Below are 21,470 nucleotides of genomic sequence, written 5' to 3' on the forward strand. Positions count from 1 at the left end.
TTTGGACACACAAAATCCTTCAATTCATCAACATTACCTCGCGCCGTATCACTCTGGAATGATCTCCCCGAATCAGTTGTTTCATTAACTGATCTTGTTGCATTCCGTAAACACGTGCTCGACTTGTATTGTTAGATAACCCCCTCGGAATATCTGTAGCTTTGTTGTTATATTCTGTATGCATTTCATGTATTTTGTCCTGTGTAACCACGCTTTTATACCGCAATTTCTTGGATGTGTGTTATGATTTTACGGCACCGGCTCGACTTGTATTGTTAGATAACCCCCACGGAATATCTGTAGCTTTGTTGTTATATTCTGTATGCATTTCATGTATTTTGTTCTATGTAACCATGCTTTTATACCGCAATTTCTTGGATGTGTGTTATGATTTTCCATCATGTATTGCTTGTTGTTTCGCCCGTAATTAGTTAGTCTTTTCTTATTGTAACCCCCCTTACACAATGCCCATCAGGGCCTGTAAGGTTCAATAAATAAATAAATAAAAAAGTGCAAACACAACTGCATGTTTGCAGGAAAGAAATGGCACATTTTGTTGTATGGTTACCGCACCAGTTCGCAGTGGTGGAGGTACCCTATAACGGGAACTTCTTCAAGCCACTTTTAGAAAAGGCTCATGTTGCTTGGGCTGAACATATTCTTCCTGCTCTTTTTTAAGGAGGCTTGTCCATATTTTAACACTGTGGAACAATAAATAGAGTTGTCAGGCTATTTAGGCAGTGACTTCAATCAATCAATCAACTTTTATTTCTAAACAGAAATACACATAAGGGTATGCTGGTCACTCTAAGCACGAAGTGCTTGTTTGAAAACCAGGCAGACAGTGTTGCATGTTTTACAGAAAATAAATCATTATACAATTCAGATACAGTTCACCAAGAAAAATGACTAAAAAGACACGCACACGCAAACAAAAATAGCAAGTTTCTCACTAGGCAAAAAAGAAAAAAAAGGAACAAAAGAGTCATTAAAACTCACATATTACAAGACAACGTTAAACACCAACTTGTAGTTGTACATTTTATATCTTTGCTTGCCTGGATCATGCTGCTCAGATCACAGGAACATATGCCTCACACTAGCAGTATGGCAAAGTGAAATATATAGTCAAAATCAGAAGTGGTACATTTATTGCTAATAGATACTGCATGCTTTACAGGGTCTTGCACAAGCACACCCAACAAAAAGGCTCCTGATATAAGGCTAACTGAATACAATAAACAGGTTCATTCATTCTGCCAAAATATGAGTGGCATATACATTACATTGCTGGTTTCAAAGCAGCGCAAAATTTTGGTGAATTTCGCAAATTACACAATCATCGCTTGATACAAGACATACTTGAAAAGACTGTTTGTTTGGGATACAATGCTCAATTCTGCATAACCCATTAGCTGCAGGGTCTGATGACAGGAAAGGTTGTCGGTTGTCACAAGAGAAGAAATGGCAGTGCACTTCCACATTTCTCTATTCTGCAAGAATGAAATTGGATAACTACTGGCAGAAGTAAATGAAGTTGGCCATCCAACAAAACCCTAGGACATGCAGCGAAAAGAGCAAGAACACAGGTGTTTGTATCAGTGCTGCGATTATTGAATGCTAAGGGAATTATGCTAATTGCAGCTAACTGGAATTATGAATGCACTTCCACGAAGTGCAAGTTGTATTACTGGTAGGCAGAAACATAACAGTGGCTGAATTGTTTAGATGGCATCAGCTTCTAGTAATTCAAGTGTGTACCTCTCTACCATACATTCACTCTCGTATATTACATACAAACCTATGTGCTGTGAGAGCAGCTTTGTCATGTTTATGCGAGTCGAGGCTTCAAGTTTGTTATCGCAGCACAAATAACAACAATATCTGAAGCATGCCGTAGCATAGTGATGGGCATTTGGTCTCTCAGAATGCGAAACAATTTAAGGCGGCCAATGGCTCGCTCTACATGAATTCTGACCCTAGATATATGACTGGCATCTTCCACTTCTTTAGCAGAAAGTTGTCTTTTGCCTCTTGTCAGAGCTGGTACTTCTGGCCTGGCACCACGGAGGGCAACATCTGCACTTATTAAAAAACCCCTATCAGCAAGAACAATATCGCCTTCCTGAAGTTTGTCTAAAAAGTAAGACTTCAGTATTATTTCCTTGTCCGACGCTCGCCCTCCCCAGCATTTTGTAAGGAAGCTAATTGCCCCACATGGCGTGATGCTGACCATGAATTTGATTGTGTTGCAGCCTTTATAATGAGAATAAGTATGGGACCTAGAAGTAAACCCTAATGGCCTCTGAATCCGTACTTCAGTGCAATCAATGATAGACATGCACGTTGGGTACTTTCTGCGCACAATCATTGGCATTGTCCTGCATACATCCTCCCTTGATGGCCAGATTATGAAGCGTTTCAGCTCCGCAGCAATGACTGGGATATTCCTAACCATTATCCTAGCCACTGCTGTTTCAGAGATGCCAAAACGATGGCTGAGGTCGAGGTTCAGAAGTGCAAGTCTGAATTTCATGAGTATTATAAGAACAACATCTGCTATTGTGCAGTGATTTGGCACATACATAGTTACATTCTCAAACAGTGAAACAAAGAAAATGAAAAGTGCTTTGCTTGGCAATCCCGTATATAAGCTAACACACTGCTCTGTAATGCATTTTGCTGAGAAGTGCCCTCGTGCATTTTGTTCTGCTTCTGCAGCCCTTTGTTCGGAGTGGAGCAGTTCCTTCTGTAGAACACTGAAGTCCCGCTCCTGCTTCTTGTTTTCTCTTTCAAGAGCAGTAACTCTTTTTTCCAGTGCTTGAAATTCTGGCTCTGAAGCAAATAGAGTTGTATAAATTTATGCACACCCCACAAAAGTTCAAACACTTACTGCAAATATAGCATGGCACGGCTACGAGCAGATCAGCATCTGTGCCTGATGCAGCAGCTGGCAGATCTGTATCATGGCATGATAGGTGTACAGCTGTGGGGCCTGCATAAAAAGAAATGTGATGGTTTACTACAATACTATATTTAATTTATTGCTTCCTCACCTTCAGTACTGACACCTTGTAGATAATCAGCTCCACTGTCAATTTGGGAGGACTCTGACTGGGAATCTGAAGTAATGTGACCAACATAAAGCACACATTAATGAAGGATAACCCATGATAATATCTGCTGCCTTAATTCGGCGGCTGATGACACTTTTCCAGTTCTACTGTCGCAGCACCTGCTTGCCTCAGTGTAAAGATCTGAGTCCTGCTTTTAGTGTGTTGTTGGCTAGTTTGGGTTGAGTCTGCTATGCTACTTACCGTTTTTTCAGTTGACTGCTTCCTTCATACCTTGACGCCTTGCCGTTCTGGCTGATTGCTTTGACTATTATGCTTCATTTCACATATCACTTTTGTATTCCTGCTTTTCTGTTTTTTTTTTTGCTTAGTATGTTGCTGGCAAGTTGTCAGTGCTGGGTCCGTTTACTTGTTCACCTTATCCGCACCTTATTGTTTCACTTCTAAGTTGATGTTTTACCGCTCTTGATGACTGTTCTGATGACTGTGCCTCGTTTTTACTTCGGTAGATGAATAAATAAATGAATTGCAACTCAACTACAATTGCCTTACCAGTATCACTGATGTCATGATCATGTTCACTTGATGACACTGTTAAAAAAAAGGAAACGAAATAAAAACTGCATCAGCAAGTGACAAGGAATCCTGAGGACTAAATATTTTAACTAGAGTAAAGGAAGCAAGAAATGCGGGACGGATTACGATATGGAGTCGCATACTACTTACAAGTGTCCATTGGATGCACTTCTCTAGTGAAAGCTCGCGCCCTGGCTCGCTGCAGGCGAGCAGCAGCTGCTGCCTTTTTGTTCTGTTTGTGGGCGAATATCGTCGGTACATAGTCCGGGTGGTGTGGGTCGTCTGACGGCTCTCCTGTGTGCAAATAATGCAATTGTAGACTGCGCTTTCGGAAAAGTTTCTTTACAGGTGTTCACACTTTCAGCTTGCATAACAATTACATGCTGTACCGGCCGCGGTGGTTCGATACTTAGGGCGACCCAGTTCAGTCCTAGTCACCGTAACCGTGATTCAACTCAGAATAAACTCGAAATGCGATAGTGTGCCGTGCAGAACGCTGGTAATGGAAATATTTCAGATAGTCTGAATGAAGTGCCGATGCCCAACCCCAGAAATCCCATTCACAATTACTTGCCGTGAATACAACTAAATTCATTCTGTGTAAGAAAAACAAAATGAACCTCCGATAGAGAAAATTAGCGCCTGTAAGCGCTCGCACCAGTCATCACGAAATAGAGAAAAAATGTTAACACGGTGAAGGCTGATGCAACATAATCACGGTGGAGTGCAACAACACAGAACACTCGCGCAGCATATCCCTAAGCATACGCACAATTACCTAAGTGGAAAATAACATGTTCGAGGAATTGTTTACAGAAGTAGATACAACTGTGAATGCACAAAAAAGAAACAGGCCTACGCATTGCAACATACTGGCTGCCTTGTATGCATGTTAGCTCGAGCTATTCGCGACCTTTGACTAGCTAAAATGCTCTGGCACAAAGTTGAATAAAGCTCCAGCTTACCCGTGACGAAGTGTTTGCCACATATTCGATGAGCCGGCGTCGGTGTCCAATTTTCACGCTTCACCGCGACGGCCCACTGCTTACGGCGACTTTTATCGGCACGAAACCTATGGAAGCTTATAGAACTTCCCTTCCTGTGCCTTTCAGCGCACGCCACGGCGACGCAACTAGTCGGCATGGTGCAGTTTCTCTTTTTCGGCAGCAGCAAAGCATCCGATCACCCGGCAATCACGGTAGGCAAAAGCAACTGAAGCGTTGTTTTGCCTACCACGCGAAAGTCACTGACGACGCCAGCGCCACCGCATCTTCGTGACGTAGACAGAGTGAAGGAGGTCTATACGTGCGGCGATCGAGTTGCGCCTGGCGGTAATTTGGCGATACAAAAACGCTTCCGCTGATGCGAAACGGAGGTACTAAGTAGCATTGTGTCATGGGTAGCCACAATAGTAGGCGGAGCGCCAAAAGACGAGGCTCACGTGTGGAACTTTGCAGATTTCATTGGAAGCGTTTCCACAAGACCTGTTTTCGAACCGCATGACAGCATTCTGAGAAGTCTCGCGTTCTTTGTGGAAACGAAAAGGGCCAATTTTCCCTTCTCCATAAACTCAGAGATGTTCGACAGTTGACAAAGACGTCTTAGAGAGGCATCAAAACTTCAAAAGAGTACAATGGTTTAACACCATGTATAGAAGGTGAAGGGTGTGGATGATTATCCTGCTCTTCGCTCCGCGCGTGTCTTGCTTTGCCGATTTCCTGTGCTCTCTCCCTGCTTTGCGAGTGCTTTGAAAGCAACCAAATCAACAGATATCCAGCGTGCGACGTCCGCGATCGACAATGACGTGTGAATGCGCCCTACGACCAAGAAAACATCTAGGAACGAGGCCTTTTTTTTTTTCTTGGGGAGGAGGGGGGGAGGGGGGTAGAAAACATGTTTGGCTGAGCCGCTTTTACAGCTTTACGCAAACTGGCCAATAAATGAACCAACATTATTTTTATTCATAACAAAAATATGTTGGAAGAGCAATACAAAAGCGATCCTAGTTATGGCTCGATTGACACTACTCGCACGGAGCACCCTATTCGCGTCACAGGTTTCGTAAATGCAAACCAAATATAAATGAAGCACAACCATTTCATAAGAACCGAAATAAAGCACGATTCTAGTACAAGCTTGGATTTCACCTTCCTTCCGAGCCAGCGAGCCGGTTATGTTGCGTGCAGCGCGCGGAGCACGCATATGCTTTTGAGACTGCTAGCATTCGTGCCCTTGAAGAAACATCTCCTTCGGACTATAGCTTATTCTTCTACTGCAAGATTTGCTTTAGTAACGTCGTAATAATAAAAACAAAACCGTATATAGATCTCATGCTACAGGCCAAAACGATGATCAACAAGCGAGCAGCTTTATTTCAGTGTACTGATAATACTTCTGCAGTTTTTAAACATATTATATACGACAATATAGTTACATAGCTGACCTACCTCGAGATAAGACAAGGATGTCAACTGTCTGCTCTGTTTTTTGCCATATATATAGAACCGTTTTGCTCAAAGGTGATTAAAAATGGAAGGGCCCGAGGATTTAGACTTATGGAAAGCGAAGTAAAGATATTGTCATATGCTGACGACATAGCCGTTTTATGTGAAGATCAAGACAGCGTTTCAGAAGCAATCAAAGATGCCAGTCGATTTTGTCCACAAACAGCCAGCGAAGTCAACTGGGACAAATGTTTGGGGCTGTGGCATGGGGCTTGGTGTAACGCACCTTCCCTTTTCGAAAATGTTTCTTGGTCTGTCACACTTGCGAGGTACCTTGGTGTGCCGCTGGAACACTACAAGAATACGAAAGATTACTAGAATGCTGAGCGTGTACGTGTCCAGTCCAAAACAATACAGTGGGGTGGCCTTGATTTATCAATGTTCGCGCGTTCAACTGTATGCAGTTCATTGTTGCGAAAGTCTGGTATGCTTTGCAAGCATTGTCTATGTCAAGGGTTAGCGTCCAAAAATTTCACCGATTGCTGGCGGTTTTCGTCTGGGGTTCAGTTTGGGAGAGAACAAGTCCTACAAATTTGCTTCGCTCGGTAAAAAGTGGAGGACTTGGTTTGGCCCATTTATTTTTACGACAATGATAGTATCCAGGTTTATGTTCTTACGGAACCAAGCCGACCCTTTTCTGCCCTTTTTTTCAAGTTAGACTGAGCCAAGATTTACTCGAAATGTTGGTCTCCACTAGCAGCCTTAGACACAGAAGACTGAGTGTTTTCTTGCGTGAGGTTGTGGCTTCCTTTAACGTTTTAAAAGTGAGATTCTCAATGGAATACTTAAGCACTGTAACCCAAAAGCAACTGTATAAGGATCTGCTTGATGTAATGATGCCAGTGCCATTGTATCGATCATTACACTGTGGAGGGGAAGGTAAGGATATCCTAAAAAATGTTAAAAAGATGCCAGCACGGCATGCGGAGAGCGTTCTGGCAGTTATGCAGTTTCACCGGCGCCACCCCGGCTTACTGGCCTCTGCACATCGTCTCGCTACTGCCTGCTGCGACGGAGCTGCCTGCATCCAGTTCAGCGCATCCACCCGGAGCAGTCGTGGCGATACCAGTCAGCAGTCACATCTGGCTGCTGCTATCCTGGCCTGCAGCTTTCAGCCGCCCTCGCGGGTTGTGTGGACACGTGGTCCACTCCCCGCGATCCCTGGTGCTGCGCCGCTCCAGCACCTGGCTCGGTACCCTCTCTGGCGTCGTCTGCATCTGCCTACGAGACAGCGGCGCCACCTCTACGGACTCCCGGCCGCTGTTTTCGACCGGGTCCCGCTGCGTACCGAACTGCTGACACTGCAGCCCACGTGACATGCCAGCCATCCTGCGGAGACCTTCACGCTACCGTCGGCGCACCGCGGAAGTCTGCGAGGACGTCGTCGGTGCTACCTCCGCTGGAAGCTCCTGCCTCAAGTGCAAGTTCATGAAGACATCTCCATAGCATGTACTTACAGGCGCGTGGGTTAATTTAAGGTTGGGGGGATGTGGGGAACGATCTGCCATCGTCCCCTTAAAATCGGCTTTCCCTGTGGAAAGCTATCGCAATGGCGCCAGCATTAGTGGTTAACATTAACTATCGTGAGATGGCGCCAGCGTCGCGGCAGCACAAGCTCCACCCCTGATCTTGTCACCGCGCACGTGGACAAAGCCAACTCTCTTCGGCATCGGGAATTCGATGCGAGCGGACGTCTCCTCGTGGCCCTCCGGAGTCGCCGGCGAGCTGAAGCCTCGCGGGACTTTTCCTGGTTGCCCGTCTTGTCCGGCCTCGGAGTTTATCCCCTGCCCTAGCGTGGGCGAACATTCGCCCGTGACACTGCTGGTGAGTCAGACGACCTGCATTTATTAGCGTGTATTATTGCTAGCTGCAGTTGTTATTGCAGGAAATAAATGCCTGTTTGTTGTCAGCACGTGTTGTTCCTTTGTTCCGAAGAGCACGGCTCGCAGCGGTCGGCGTGCGCTAGGTAGCACACGCGATTACTGGGCGGGGTCGGCGGTTTGGACTGTCAGCCGTGACTAAGCGGGGAAAACGTATTTATCCCCCCATTACAACCCCACATAGTTTACAACAAGCCAGACACGTAGCTCAAATGCCACTGCCTTTGGCTCGTTTGATTATTTTGACCTTTTTTTGTTTCTTTGCAGGGGACTGGAGTCTTGTATGTCTTGAAGACACCTGGAAAAGGCAGATCCTGGAGTTTGCCATAAGCCATTGCTCATCAGCCAATACCTGCAGCATGCATCCATGCACCATGACATCATGTATCTATGCAAAGTATAAAAATTTTGTTTCATGCAGGACCTTCAGGGTAAATTGTTCCACTGAGTTTACACCAGTGCATTTGTATGCATGCGTGTAACTTAAACTTTTTTCTTTGCCAGCGCAGGCCGTTTTGGGATTTAATTTTTTCAGAAGACCCCTCAAAAAGGCTCCTCAAATCCATAATGTCAACTAGTTTACTTGCTGCATGCTTTTATTGTTGTAGACTGAGTGCAATAAAAATTTAGACTGGAGATGCTTGGATTGTTTTACACTCAGCATGTGCATTCACCACTGAGTGTAGCGATTTGTAGTTTGTGCTCATTGTCCTCAATTCTGTATGTTAGATCTCACAGTGCTCTGCTTTGATAACATTTTATTTTCTAAATTTGATGAAATTATGCAGTTAACCGTGGAGAGGGCAAAGTGTTGAGGGCTTGCATTTTGTACAGCGCAATAAGACAGCTTGAGATGGCACAAAATCAGTGGGGGTGATAAGAGTAAAATTTCAAATTCTATAAAACATTTTAAATTTTACTCCCTATTCACCTCGACTGATTTTGTGCCATCTCTTGTCTTATTGTGCTGGGCAAAATGTAAGACTTCAACAATTTGCCTTCTCCCCAGTTAACTGTATAAGTTAATTAAATTTAGAAAAAAAAAATGCTCTCAAAGCTCAGCATTGTGTGACCTCACATGCAGAATATAGGACAAGCAAAAACTACAAATCGTTACACAGCATCCAAGACAAGAAATGTTCTAGGCAAGAGGACTCAAAGACGTCTACTAGCACAGCTATAGCAGAGCTACAGCTAGAGGAAATGTCTAAAACAGGTATAAAAAATTTCTAGGCGAGAAGCTTTCAAGACTTCTGCTAGCGAAGAATTAGCACAGCTATAGCAGGGCTACAGGAAGGCTTGTAGCTGTTGGGTCTACATAACACCTCAATTGAAACTTGTTTTAGAAGCGCCCATTTATTTGCTTAGGCATTTACTAGATGCCAATTAGCTCTTTGTTTTTCGTGGGTAGCTGCGCTTCATGTACGCGTGTCTTCTGTTTTCAAATCTGTAAGATCAACGCTGCTCCCGGTGCTCGTTGAAATGTTGACATCAAGCATATACGAGCTTATTTCGTTCATATGCTCACACATCTGAAAGCGAGCGCACACCGTAAGTGTTCTTTGGCACCTTTGCGAATAAAACAATGTCGCGGTGGACAGTAGAGCAGAGAAGTGATTGAATGACCTCGACTTAACAGAATACAACCGCTTAGAGTTTTCGTACATAGTTCTGCAGTCGCTCTCCTAGCTGAGGCTTCTCTCCGACGCTGTCCCCAAACAGAGAGCCGGTTCGTAATGGGAATTGGCCTCCATAGCGGCGGCAAGTACTGATCGTCTGCAGGCGTAACGACGACAAGCTGCCGGAAGTGGACAGAGCAGCGGAAAAAATGCGTCACCAAACTTCCGCCCGGTTCTGCCCAATTCGGCGGCGCAGTTTTGGCCTTGACTCGGCGATTGCTCCCCACCTGCTTTTGGAAGACGCGATCTGTGTTCGCAATCTGCATTTGGAATACAGTTGCTCCGAAAAGAGCAAAAACTTTGCTCTGGAAGTGTTCTAGCTCTGCGCTTGGAATTCACCCCAGTAAAAAAAAAAAAGAAAAACACTGGGACCAATTGGGATATCTCCAAATGAACCTAACTGAACCTTCAATGAGGCCCAATTGGACATCTCTCTAATGGGTTAGTCGAATTGGATTAACCAAATGGTTCTGCAAATACCAATTGGGCTTTCCAAATGGTTTTAATTGGGTGTAAAATTCCACCGGATTTCCAAACGGTGCTCAAAATTCCAAAGGGAAATCATCTCCTAATTGGGTTTCCCCATCAGTATTCCAATTAGGTTTGCAAATTCCAAACAGCCTCTGAGATAGCGAATTGTATTATATATCTCCCAAATGATCAGCTGGTTGGCCTAAAAAACTATGGCCATACCCAATGTGGTGCGATTGTCATCAGCGTTCACGCCACAATTCGTTGCATCCTTTGGTGGCGGCGGTCGTCAAAACTTCAATTATAAAGCCTTAACGTACACGTACAACCTTTGACTGGATATAAGCTCTTAGCCGTGTGTAGTGGCCGGGAGCTGGTGTCGCTCAGCGACTCAAAGTCCCATTCGTGAGCTGTTGTCGTACGGATCGGAGCAGGCAAATACGCGTCGCGAGCCGGCACTGGTCGCCATGTAAAAGCTTCCTCCCCGTCAGCCGCGCGGTTATGTTGAAAGTTGCGTATTTCATCGCAGAGTGGGGCTGGGGGGGGGGGGGGGGGAGTTGAAATAGGATTCGCTTGGATATCCTCACGAGAAAGTGTAACCTATTTAAAGAAATTAACAATATTCAGTAAAGACAGTGTTAATTTAATACGCAAATTCGTTTCTGCGCGTGAAACGGTGTTTGTGCCGTAGTTTCGCACAACGTAATGCTATCCAGCCGTAGCTCGTGGCAGCAGTTTTGTGTGCGTGTGTGCGAGTGCACGCATTATGCTCAGCGGATGCCTTTACCCGCCTGTGTGCGCTGCAAAGAAAACGTTTGCGCAGTTGTGTCAGTTCCTAGTGTGAAAGGATTACCCCCTTGGCGCAACAGTGGTTCACGGCGATAACACATCAGGACGACGACCTCGGCGAAAGCGACCACGTTTGGGAGTACAGGGCGAAAATCTGCATAGCGAAGATTATAGAATAAGTTTGCATAACTGAGCAGTGAATCTACTGACACATTTTAACGCGAGAGCTCGTTACACCGGAAACCAGACGTACTGTTCGAGACTGATAATAATAGCGCTAAGAAGAGACAAACACAAGGGAGAACGACGCAGGACGAGTGCTAACTTCATGTGACCTTTATTCACTGCCAAGGCAATTTAAAGGCATGCGCATGAACAACAACACGACGCATCAAACTGTCATCTCGCCTTGGCAGTGAATGAATTTCAGATGAAGTTAGCGCTCGTCCTGCGGCGTTGTCTATTGTGCTTGTCACTTCTTAGCGCTATTATTTTCAGTCTCGAACACAATGCACCACCTAGCCCAAAAGAACGTGCTTCTAAATCAGGCGTAGTAGGCGCGGTTGCGTCTGTGTATGTCGAGCACCATAAAGTTGCTATCACGTTCCACTGTTGCAATCTTGCGAAACTCATAACCAACCTTCTTGTTTTTGGTAATCCAAGGCGTTGGTTACACAGACGGTCTTCAAAGAATTAGGCTTTTTTTTTTATATCCTTGTCTTCGCAAGTGGCGTGCTCTGTTATTCCCATTATGCTTAATGCGAGTTTCAAGTTGCGGGGGAACAGCTTGAGCTGGAGCGCATTACAGTGAAAACTAAATGCATAACTGCCCTAGTACAATACGATAATCGCCCAAGTTCGCGAGTTTGAAAGTGGTTACGTACCACTACAAAAAACAGCCTTTCAGATAGCGATTGCCTTTTCTATGCTTGAAATTATTGAAGTGCGTGTTATTACAAGCTCATTTTAATTTAGGTATGGCCTGTATAATACTGCCTTCTGAACTGTATAGCTTAATTTTTTTCTTCATATCTTAACATCTTTTCATGTACTGTTTGGATATAGTTGCTATGACAGAGATGGTTCCCCCTTCAAAAAAAGAAGTAGTTGCTTGTAAGTGATTATTTATCTTGTTTCCTGTTAGGTCTTATAGTAATGATATATCTTGTTCCTAGCCGCTCTTGTATATTAATTTTCACTGTAGTAACACTGTTGAATGATAATTGCAGGGATCTCGCCAAGGACCTGGATAACATGCGAGCAAGCTAGGACCTGCCAAGGACTTAGCTGTATGCCGTGATAAGACTAATTTCCATGTCGATAATTTTTTTTTTCTTAAATTGATCAGACCGCCTGACACTTGCTTTCTGTCATTGTAGGATCACCTGATGCCTGAAACTGGAGCAGACCAATGGGTGTCTGTCAGTTGGAATGGTCCCTTTGGCGCCTATCCACTGGGTTCGACCATTTGGTGTTGATCAACTGGAATGGTTCAATTGGCATTTTCCAGTTTGTATACTCCAATAGTGTCGAAAACACATTTGGAAATTTCCAATTGGTTGCAATTGATAAACCAAAAGAGGCGAACAGATGGAGAGATGCACGGCACCTGGACAAAACCAGTTTGACCGTCTCTTGTGAAAGCATCATCTACACTGGATCCTGTCCAGGTCACCAGTGTAGATGATGCTGCTATCACAAGTCACTGGCAAACTGGTTCAATCCAGCTGATGCATTTCTTCCTTCACTTAGCACATAGTGCACAGTGCTAACAGTCTACCAGTTTTAAGAGATACAGTAAAATGTGGGCTTGGCAAACTAGTTTGGCCAATACTGATGGCAGTAATGAAAACTCACGCAGCAATTGCTCACTAGCTCTGCCTCTGAATTGTGCTTCTCATGAAATAGAATTTGCAGCGGTGCATAGAGGCAGAACATCTGCCTCGCGTGCAAGAGGACCGTAGTTTAAATCTCGGTGCCGCGCAATGCCCTACAGGTATAAAAAATGAAAAAAAAAAAATCCCTCTGCCGATGTAATCGCATGAAAGGTTCGGGGTGCGACATATCCTGTGAACACCTCCGGAAACGTACTCCCTCTCCAGAACAGGATTTGGCCACCCTGGTGTCGTAATTCGTCACAAACGCCTACGAATAGGTACTCTAATAAACTTTTCCCCCCGGCCCTCAGTCCCCAGCGACTGCAGATGGATCACTGCGGCGCCCTGCAACGCCGCAAAGGGTGCTAAGAATCTCTGGCTCCGGACAAGCCGCCATTGTAAACCGACCCTGGCAGTGTTTAACGCTAGAAACCTAGCTACTGGGGCTAGTTTAGCAGTACTATTACAGGAATTAGAGGGTATGAAATGGGATGTGATAGGGCTTAGTGAGGTTAGGAGGCCAAGTGGGCATATACTATACTGAACGGTGGACATGTACTAATATCGAGGTTTACCGGAGAGACGAGAACTAGGAGTAGAGTTCTTTGACTTTAACGATATGGCTGGTAATATACAGGAATTCTATAGGATTAATGAGAAGGTACCAGGCATCGTAATTAAGCTTAATAAGCGATATAGACTCGAGATTGTGCAGACTTATGTGCCTACATGTAGTCTTGATGACCAGGCAATCGAAAGCGTCTACGAAGGTGTAGAACTGGCAATGCGGAAATACGTAGTATATTGTACGAATGGGCGAATTCAGTGCCAAGATAGGGAAAAAGCACGCAGGAGGCCAGGTAATGGGTGACTATGGCATTGGTTCTAGGAATAGCAGGGGGTGCTCTATTTGAGTTTGCAGAGCGCAATAAATTAAGAATCATTAATACATTTTTCAGCAAACGAAAGAACCGATATGGAATAATTACAACGGGGAGACTAAAAATTAAATTGACTTCAGTGTTCTAACCCCGATGTTATGCAGAATGTAGAGGTGATCGCGAAACTGCGATGCAGGGACCACATGATGGTAAGGCCTTGAATTAGTCTAAAGCTGAAGAGGGAACGAAACAGATTAGTAAGAAAGAAAGTAAGAAAGTAAGTCAATCAACGAATTAGCGATTGGGGGGGGGGGGGGGAAGAAGAGTTCAGGATCTCTCAACAGAATAGATATTCAGCTCTAACCGAGGATGATGACCTCAATGTAGAAGCAATGAACAATGATTTGAGAGATATCAACACTGAGTGTGCGATAGAAGTAGGCAATAGGATAATTAGAGAGGATACTGGTTAACTATCTAACGGGACGAAATATTTCATAAAGAAACACTATACTCTGAAAGCTGCCGACCCAACAGACCGAGCAGAACTAGCAGAGATATCAAAGCTAATCAATGAGCTTGAAGTGGCCGACATAAGGAAGTATTGTATGGCGGAAATTGAGCGAGTTCTAAAGAACGGTTCTAAAGCGGTGAAGAGGAAATTGGGCATAGGGAAAAGTCAGATGTATGCAGTGAGGGACAATTCGGGCAATGTCATTACTAACACGCACAAGATAATCAAGGTAGCCGACCTCTACAGTAGCCAAAGTATTTCAGGACAAAAATGAAATTGGGTGTGGGAAGAGCAATCACACGTTCCGCCAATAACAAATGACGCGGTTAAGAAATCCTTAGGTGCTATGGAAGGGGGAAAGCAGCCGGAAAGGACCAGGTAACTACAGATTTATTGAAGGACATAGATGATCCAACTAATCGCTCCCAGTTTGTGACTGTTAACAATAAGCTCTCTAACTCCGTTCCGGTGACGTCATGTGTTCCCCAGGGATCAGTACCTGGCCCCTACTGTTTCCAATATACATTAATGACCTACCAACACATGTAACCTCTAATATACGCATGTTTTCTGACGATTGTATAGCTTATCGTACTATTACTGGCTCTACTGATAAATCAACACTACTAAATGACCTCAATGCTGTAAATAACTGGTGTGACCACTGGCTAATAGAACTTAACCCACATAAATGTAAACTTTTATCCTTCCACAGTCGTCGTAATCCTCTTATCTTTTCCTACGTAATCTCTGGAGTGCCCGTAAATACGGTTCAGTTGTATAAATATTAAGGCGTAACACTTTCTAGTGATTTTTCTTGGAATTTGCATGTAACTAACACTATCATCGGCCAATAAAACATTAGGATTCTTCAAACGTCATCTGCATTGCGCGCCTCAACACGTTAAACTCTTAGCCTATAATTCACTCGTCAGGTCTAAACTGGAATTCGCGTCACCCATTTGGAATCCCCATCAAGTTTACCTCATTAGCTATCTCGAGTCCGTTTCAAAATCGCGTTGCCAGGTTCATCCATGCACTGTATTCTTATGATGTTAGTGTCTCTGCCCTAAAAACAGCCTCAGGTTTATCATCGCTATCTCTCCGTCGTCGCACTTCAAGCCTTTCTTCATTCTATGAAATATTGAACAGTCCCATGCGGGCAGCCCCTTATATTCTTTCCCCAGCACGCATATCACCCCGCACCAGTCATCGCCTGCACGTCGCCCGTCCATTGTCAGGCACCGTTACCTTTTGGAATTCCTTTTTTCCCCGCGCAGCTGCAGACTAGAACGGCCTTCCAGGTGACACTGCAGTAATCACCTGCTCATAACACTTCTTCGAAAGTCTAAAACAATAAGTATTATAACAGTGTTTTTATATTGTTCCCATCCCTTATGTAACAACCTGGGACCTTTAAGGGAATAAAATGAAATGAAATATGGTAGCTTAAAAACTGGCCATGTATACGCAATGCCTGATGACATTAAAAGCACCGGAATTGGTGAAGAACGCAAATGTTATCTTAAATTATTAAAAAGGGAGTGCTAAGGACTTGAAAAATTACAGACCAATCAGCTTACCATGTTACATATAAGGTGTGTACTAACGTAATAGCGAACAGAATCAGGACAATCTTATAGACTTCAATCAAGCAGGTTTTAGGAAAGGGTGGATCATATCCGTACATCGGCCAAGTGATAGAAAAACGCTTGGAATATAACCAGCCCTTATACATACATTCATTGGTTATGAAAAAGCATTTTACTCAGTTGAAACTTCGGCAGTCATACAGGCATTGCGAAATCAGGGTGTAGATGAGCCATATGTGGAAGTACTGGAAGACATCTCAGTGGCTGCACAGCAACTACAGTTCTCCATAAAGAAACCAAACTCCCATAAAGAAAGGTGTTAATCAAGGAGACAATCTCCCCAGGACAATTCTCAGCAAGCTTAGGGGAAGTATTCAGAGGCTTGGAATTGGAGCAGTTAGGAGCAGTTGGAGCAGTTGATGGAGAATATTTCAGTAATCTGCAATTTGCTGATGACACTGCCTTGCTAAGTAACTCAGAGGATGAACTACAAGGAATGATTGATGAACTAGACAGAAATAGCAGAAAGGTATGCTTAAAATCAATATACAGAAGACTAAGGTAATGTTTAACAAACTTGTAAAGGAACAGCAGTTCACAATGTGTTATGTAGCAAAACACTGGAAGTTGTAGGTGAATATGTCTACTTAGAACAGGTAGTGAGCACAGATCAACACCGTGAAAGGGAAATAACTAAAATAATAAGATTGCGATGGAGGGTATTTGGCAAGTATTCTCAGATTATGACTAGCAGCTTACCGATATCGCTCAAGAGGAAAATATACAACAGTTTCATCTTACCTGTACTCACTTATGGGGCGGAAACTTGGAAGGTAACGAAAAGGGTTCTGCTTAAGTTGAGGACAACGCAGAGGGCTATAGAACAAAAAATTGTAGGTATAATGTTAAGAGATAGGGAGCGCGCAGAGTGGGTCAGAGAAATGACTCGGGTTAATGATATTCCAGTCGAAATCAAGAAGAAATGGGCATGAGCAGAGCATGTAGTGCGATGAGAAGATAACCGATGGTCGCTAAGGACAACGAATTGGATTCCAAGGAAATGAAAGCATAGCAGGGTGCGGTAGAAAGTTAGGTGGGCGGATGGGGTTAAGAAGTTGGCAGGGGCAAGTAGATGCAGCTAGCACAGGACCGGGTTAAATGGAAGAATATGACAGAGGCCTTAACCCTGCAGTGGGTATGGTCTGGCTGACGATGATTCATTAAACAATAGCGTGGTTATAGTCTAGAGCAGTTCACTTGGATGTGGTTGGATAGATAGACGGGGTGGCTCATTAGCTGTACTTAAGCCCATGAAGAGGCAGTTTGGTCATATGGGGTCTAGATAAAGTAGCATTCAGGTACCATTTAAGGTGCTATGATTATAGTATGTTTTGTGTAGTATGTTATGCCAGTGTTGGGCGGCATTATAAATCAAATCAGTTTATTTCCCATCTAACACTACAGATGGAGGAATCGTAGAAAAAAGCTGCCCTTGGGCAGCTTGACGAGCCTACAATCCTAATTATATTGTTACGGACGGCAAGAAAGAAGCGGGCAGTGGCGCGGGCAGGAGCGCTCGCGCTAGGCCCGCCGCGAACATTTTCATTAAACGTCATCTACCATCGTCATCGGTCATGTTCTGTCTCCTGTCTTCCTCGGCTTGCCGTATCGTAACATTTGGTTGGAGGTGCGGCGTACGGCATCCCCATCCTCACCTTGGAGCATATCGAGGCCATCTTCAAGCCGGGACCATCACCGAGGGCCCAGGGACATCGCCGAGCAGCTTCGCCCCAGCCCTTCAAGCCCAGACCTGAACAACTACCACCATCCAGCCCCCAGCCCGGACCTGAAGACAAGGAGAACAGAACAATCAGAACCGAGATGAAGGACCCGAAAGACCGGAATGACCCGAAGGAACGATGGACACGAACACGCAACCCCCGCCCAAGCTGCCCGACGTGACCTCGAGCCATCGGTCCCATGGACTCTGGTGACGGATGGTTGACAGCTCCAAGGGAGGCGAATCACCCACGCATCAGACATCGTACCGGCAAGCCGTTCTATTCTTCCTTCTTCCTCTTCTTCTTCAAGCATCCAGACACGCCTATCATCACGCCATAAAATCATTAACATCGCTAAACTTCCTCGTCCACGATCGGGACGATCGCTCGGTGGCCCCGGGTCATGTTACGGACGACAAGGAAGAAGAAGCGGGCAGTGGCGCGGGCAGGAGCGCTCGCGCTAGGCCCGCCGCGAACATTTTCATTAAACGTCATCTACCATCATCATCGGTCATTTTCTGTCTCCTGTCTTCATCGGCTTGCCGTATCGTGACAATATTATTGGCAGGGAGGCAACACAACAGTTTATACAATTTTAAAAACAAGCACACCAAGGAAACACCAGAGAATACACGAAACAGCAATGTGTATAATGAAACTTAAACCACGTTATTCAGAAACAAATTATGTAGTTCTCGACGTTAAAAAGAAAACATGTCGAGGTTAATGTAGATATACCTATTTAGAAGAGATGGAAGAGCGTATTGAAGGCATTCTCGACCAAGATTTAGTCGAGGTGTTGACACTGTCCATTCTTCGCCACGTCTTGTTGGATAGAATGATTCTTTTTTTCTTAGTTCTGCTAAATTCTTAAGATTTCTTGCATTATTCCTGATTTCTGTTTTAACACTGAGGCAATATTTATAAAGATTGTGTTTTAATAACTCTGGAATGACAAAAGAAAGCTGCACTTTGATGTTGAAACGGTAAATTATATGTATTTCGGAGATATCTTTTTTGCATTAAATGAATACGTTCAAGGTTAGTGAATGTTGTAGTACCCCACACTAACTGGCAGTAGTTTAAATGCGAGTTGAATATTGAATAGCATACCAGCATCTTAGTTGTTCTTGGAAATATGTATTTTAGATGGCCTATAACACCAGTCATTAGAGCTTTTTTTTTTGAAGATATAATTGACATGATAATCCCATGACATACTAGCAGAAAATATAACCCCGAGGCATTCAAACTGCTCAACTATTTCTACAGACTGCGAGTTTAATATATATTATCGTGCGGTGGGATAACTATTTTTCGGCCTAAATATGACAGCTGTGGTCTTACTCTCGTTTATTTGCATCAGGTTAACTGCAGACCAGATCTCAAGAGCTTTCATTGTGGCACAATATTACCTAATATATGCTGAAAATGTCAAGTAATGTTCACTGGACTTTCATTATGTTCTGCCACAGCCAAATTTTACATCAGAAAAAAAAGGGGAATACTAATCATGGGCTTTTGTAGTGGCTTCCAATGGATACGGCAATATATACGTTATATCCAATATTTCATTAGAAACTGCTTCTTTAGTTCGGTTGGCTGTGCTGCCAAATTGCATTTTATCCTTTAATTTATCGCTTCACATTGTGACCAATTCACTCTCAATAGGCATGGCTTGAACAGAGCTTTCAGCTACTCTGAACAGAGAACCCCTATAACAATACTTAAGAGGGCTTTGACCAGCCAAACACTGTTGCTGGCATCCCTGGTCACATGTTGGAAGAAGACTGTACAATGTTGAATATAAAGCAGATGTTTAGAAGAGAGTGTGGTCTCATGCATGTCTAGTTTAATAGAGTGTGGTGTTTGGAGAGCTCAAATATTTGAGCTATGACACCATATTTCTGTAGAACACAGCAAGCCTATAACCATTTCTCTTTATTAACTGACAACACCAATTATAGGCAACATTGACACAAGTGATATTGAAAATGTAAAAGAGTTACATAAAAATATACATAGCTTAACTTAAGCTTAACTTAAAAATCCAGGAAGCTTTCCCTGGACTGCCTTTGGCACATTTTGATGCCCTAAGAAAATCAAAGCAAAAAAACTATTGTTTCATTAGCTCAACTCCGTTGTCTTCAGCAGCTGTGTTCTTGGCACATTTGTCCTCAACGCTTTTCTCAGTGCCTTTGTTCTCAGTGCCCTTCTTGGTGCATTTTTCCTTGGACCTTGTTCCTGGCACCCTTGTACTCAGTGAATTTTACCGCAGCGTCCTTTTCCTGAGAGCGTTTTTTCTCGGTGCCTTTGTCCTGAGTGCCTTGTACTTCAGTGTTTTTGTCCTGGGTGCTTTTTTCTTTGGTGCCTTTGTTCTTGGTGCATTTCTCCTCGGCCCCTCTGTTCTTGGCACCTTTACCCTTAAGGCCTTTTCCCTTGGTGCCTCTGCCCTCAGCACATTTGTCCTCGACACCCTTGCCTTCAGCACCCTTGCCCTTGGCATCTTTGCCCTTGGTACCTCTGTCACTGGTGCCATTGTCCTCGCGAAGAATACCCAACGACCGGCCCCTTGCCATTTCGCGAGCTGAAAAAGAGGACAGAAGACAGCAAAGTGAGCTCCTGAAGACAGCATAAAATCATTATGATTAGCCAGATCACTTATATTAATGCGTCAGTTTTGTTCTGTATTAATACATCGGTCACAGCCTTGACTACCATTGCATAAGCAGTTTCTCCATCTCACAACACTCATTATCATGATATTAAGCACCACTGGGACTGAGTTATAGCAGTGGCAAGCGTTTAGCATATCCCGCTGCCAGAAATATGTCACCTGCATCTACAAAATTCCTTACACCTACACATCAAAACAGGTACGTCCATTATTCTGCGGGAATGCAGGGAAAATGGTAATTATTCCTATCTTTTATTTTGACAATAGGAGCACATTCTAAACTGAAACATGATTGAGTGATGGCAGTTATATTCGGCGTACTGAAAACATCCTAAGTAAAGAAATGCTGACATGGGCTATTGTGGCAAGCACTGCATCCAATTTTTGCCCCATACATTCACTAATGCATCATAAAATGCTGAGCAGAAGCTGCAACACTGCAGCATGTGGTGCAGTCAATGTAACAATCATTCAAAACGTTCTGTATACTGGATTAGATTGCCGATTGTTTGTGGGAACTGGAATCGATTAAAGTGGAATAGATTTAGTAAGAGCTGCAACTCATTAGCATCAATCCAAGCAAGCAGCAATGTGGTCATAAATTCTATACTGCTTTCTCAATTTCGCGGAACTGAAATTCGAACTCCTCGAAGATTCGAACCGGTGAACATCACAACACCACTTCCAAATTAGCCAACGAGGTTAGCAGAATGAATCATGTGATGAGAGTAGGTTGACCAATAATTCGACATAGGAAGTGTTGAATTTTTAAGGGAACCCTCCTAGGTGGAGTAAATTTGTACAAGAAAATAATACTCATTAGCATACACACCACCCAACAAAACCAATGTTTTCCTTATAATATATGCTTCTATGAACGTTGTGTAACTTTTCTATCTAGCCCTATGGCTGCCCTTGGGTTGGTGCTGACGCATTTATCTCCCTTATCACAAATATGCTCCAACTCAGAAGATTCCCCAAAACATTGGAGCAACACAGTCCCCGCTTTGAGTGGCTGATAAATTCACTTTTGCCTTACCGTGTGCTCTAATAGCTGCTCTGGTTCGCTTATCTTTTTTTTTTGTTTTGATTTCAAGAACTTGGCATGTGGCACAATATATTGCTGTCAATAGACTGCAGTTTGCTCGGCTGGTCAGGTGACAGCATTACAGGTG

The 21,470-nt window shown here is 43.9% G+C and overlaps 1 protein-coding gene across 2 annotated transcripts; it reads right to left on the minus strand.

Annotated features, from left to right (window-relative positions):
* Positions 1–516: 516 nt before the first annotated feature.
* On the minus strand, positions 517–4,921 carry LOC146174808 (uncharacterized). 2 transcript variants are annotated; one of them, XM_084583974.1, is made up of 6 exons: positions 4,616–4,921; positions 3,801–3,944; positions 3,627–3,665; positions 3,057–3,122; positions 2,894–2,995; positions 517–2,835 (listed from the first exon to the last, which is right to left on the minus strand). In XM_084583974.1, the coding sequence occupies exons 1-6, from the start codon at positions 4,791–4,793 to the stop codon at positions 1,832–1,834; spliced, it is 1,533 nt and encodes a 510-aa protein (XP_084440100.1). In that variant the 5' UTR covers positions 4,794–4,921; the 3' UTR covers positions 517–1,831. The 2 variants fall into 2 exon arrangements, with proteins under 2 accessions (XP_084440100.1, XP_084440101.1); XM_084583975.1 differs by lacking the exon at positions 3,627–3,665.
* Positions 4,922–21,470: the final 16,549 nt, after the last annotated feature.

The sequence above is a fragment of the Amblyomma maculatum genome, chromosome 11, assembly GCF_055883805.1.
Source record: "Amblyomma maculatum isolate TAMU_Amacu chromosome 11, ASM5588380v1, whole genome shotgun sequence".
Classification (NCBI taxonomy): Eukaryota; Metazoa; Arthropoda; class Arachnida; order Ixodida; family Ixodidae; genus Amblyomma; species Amblyomma maculatum.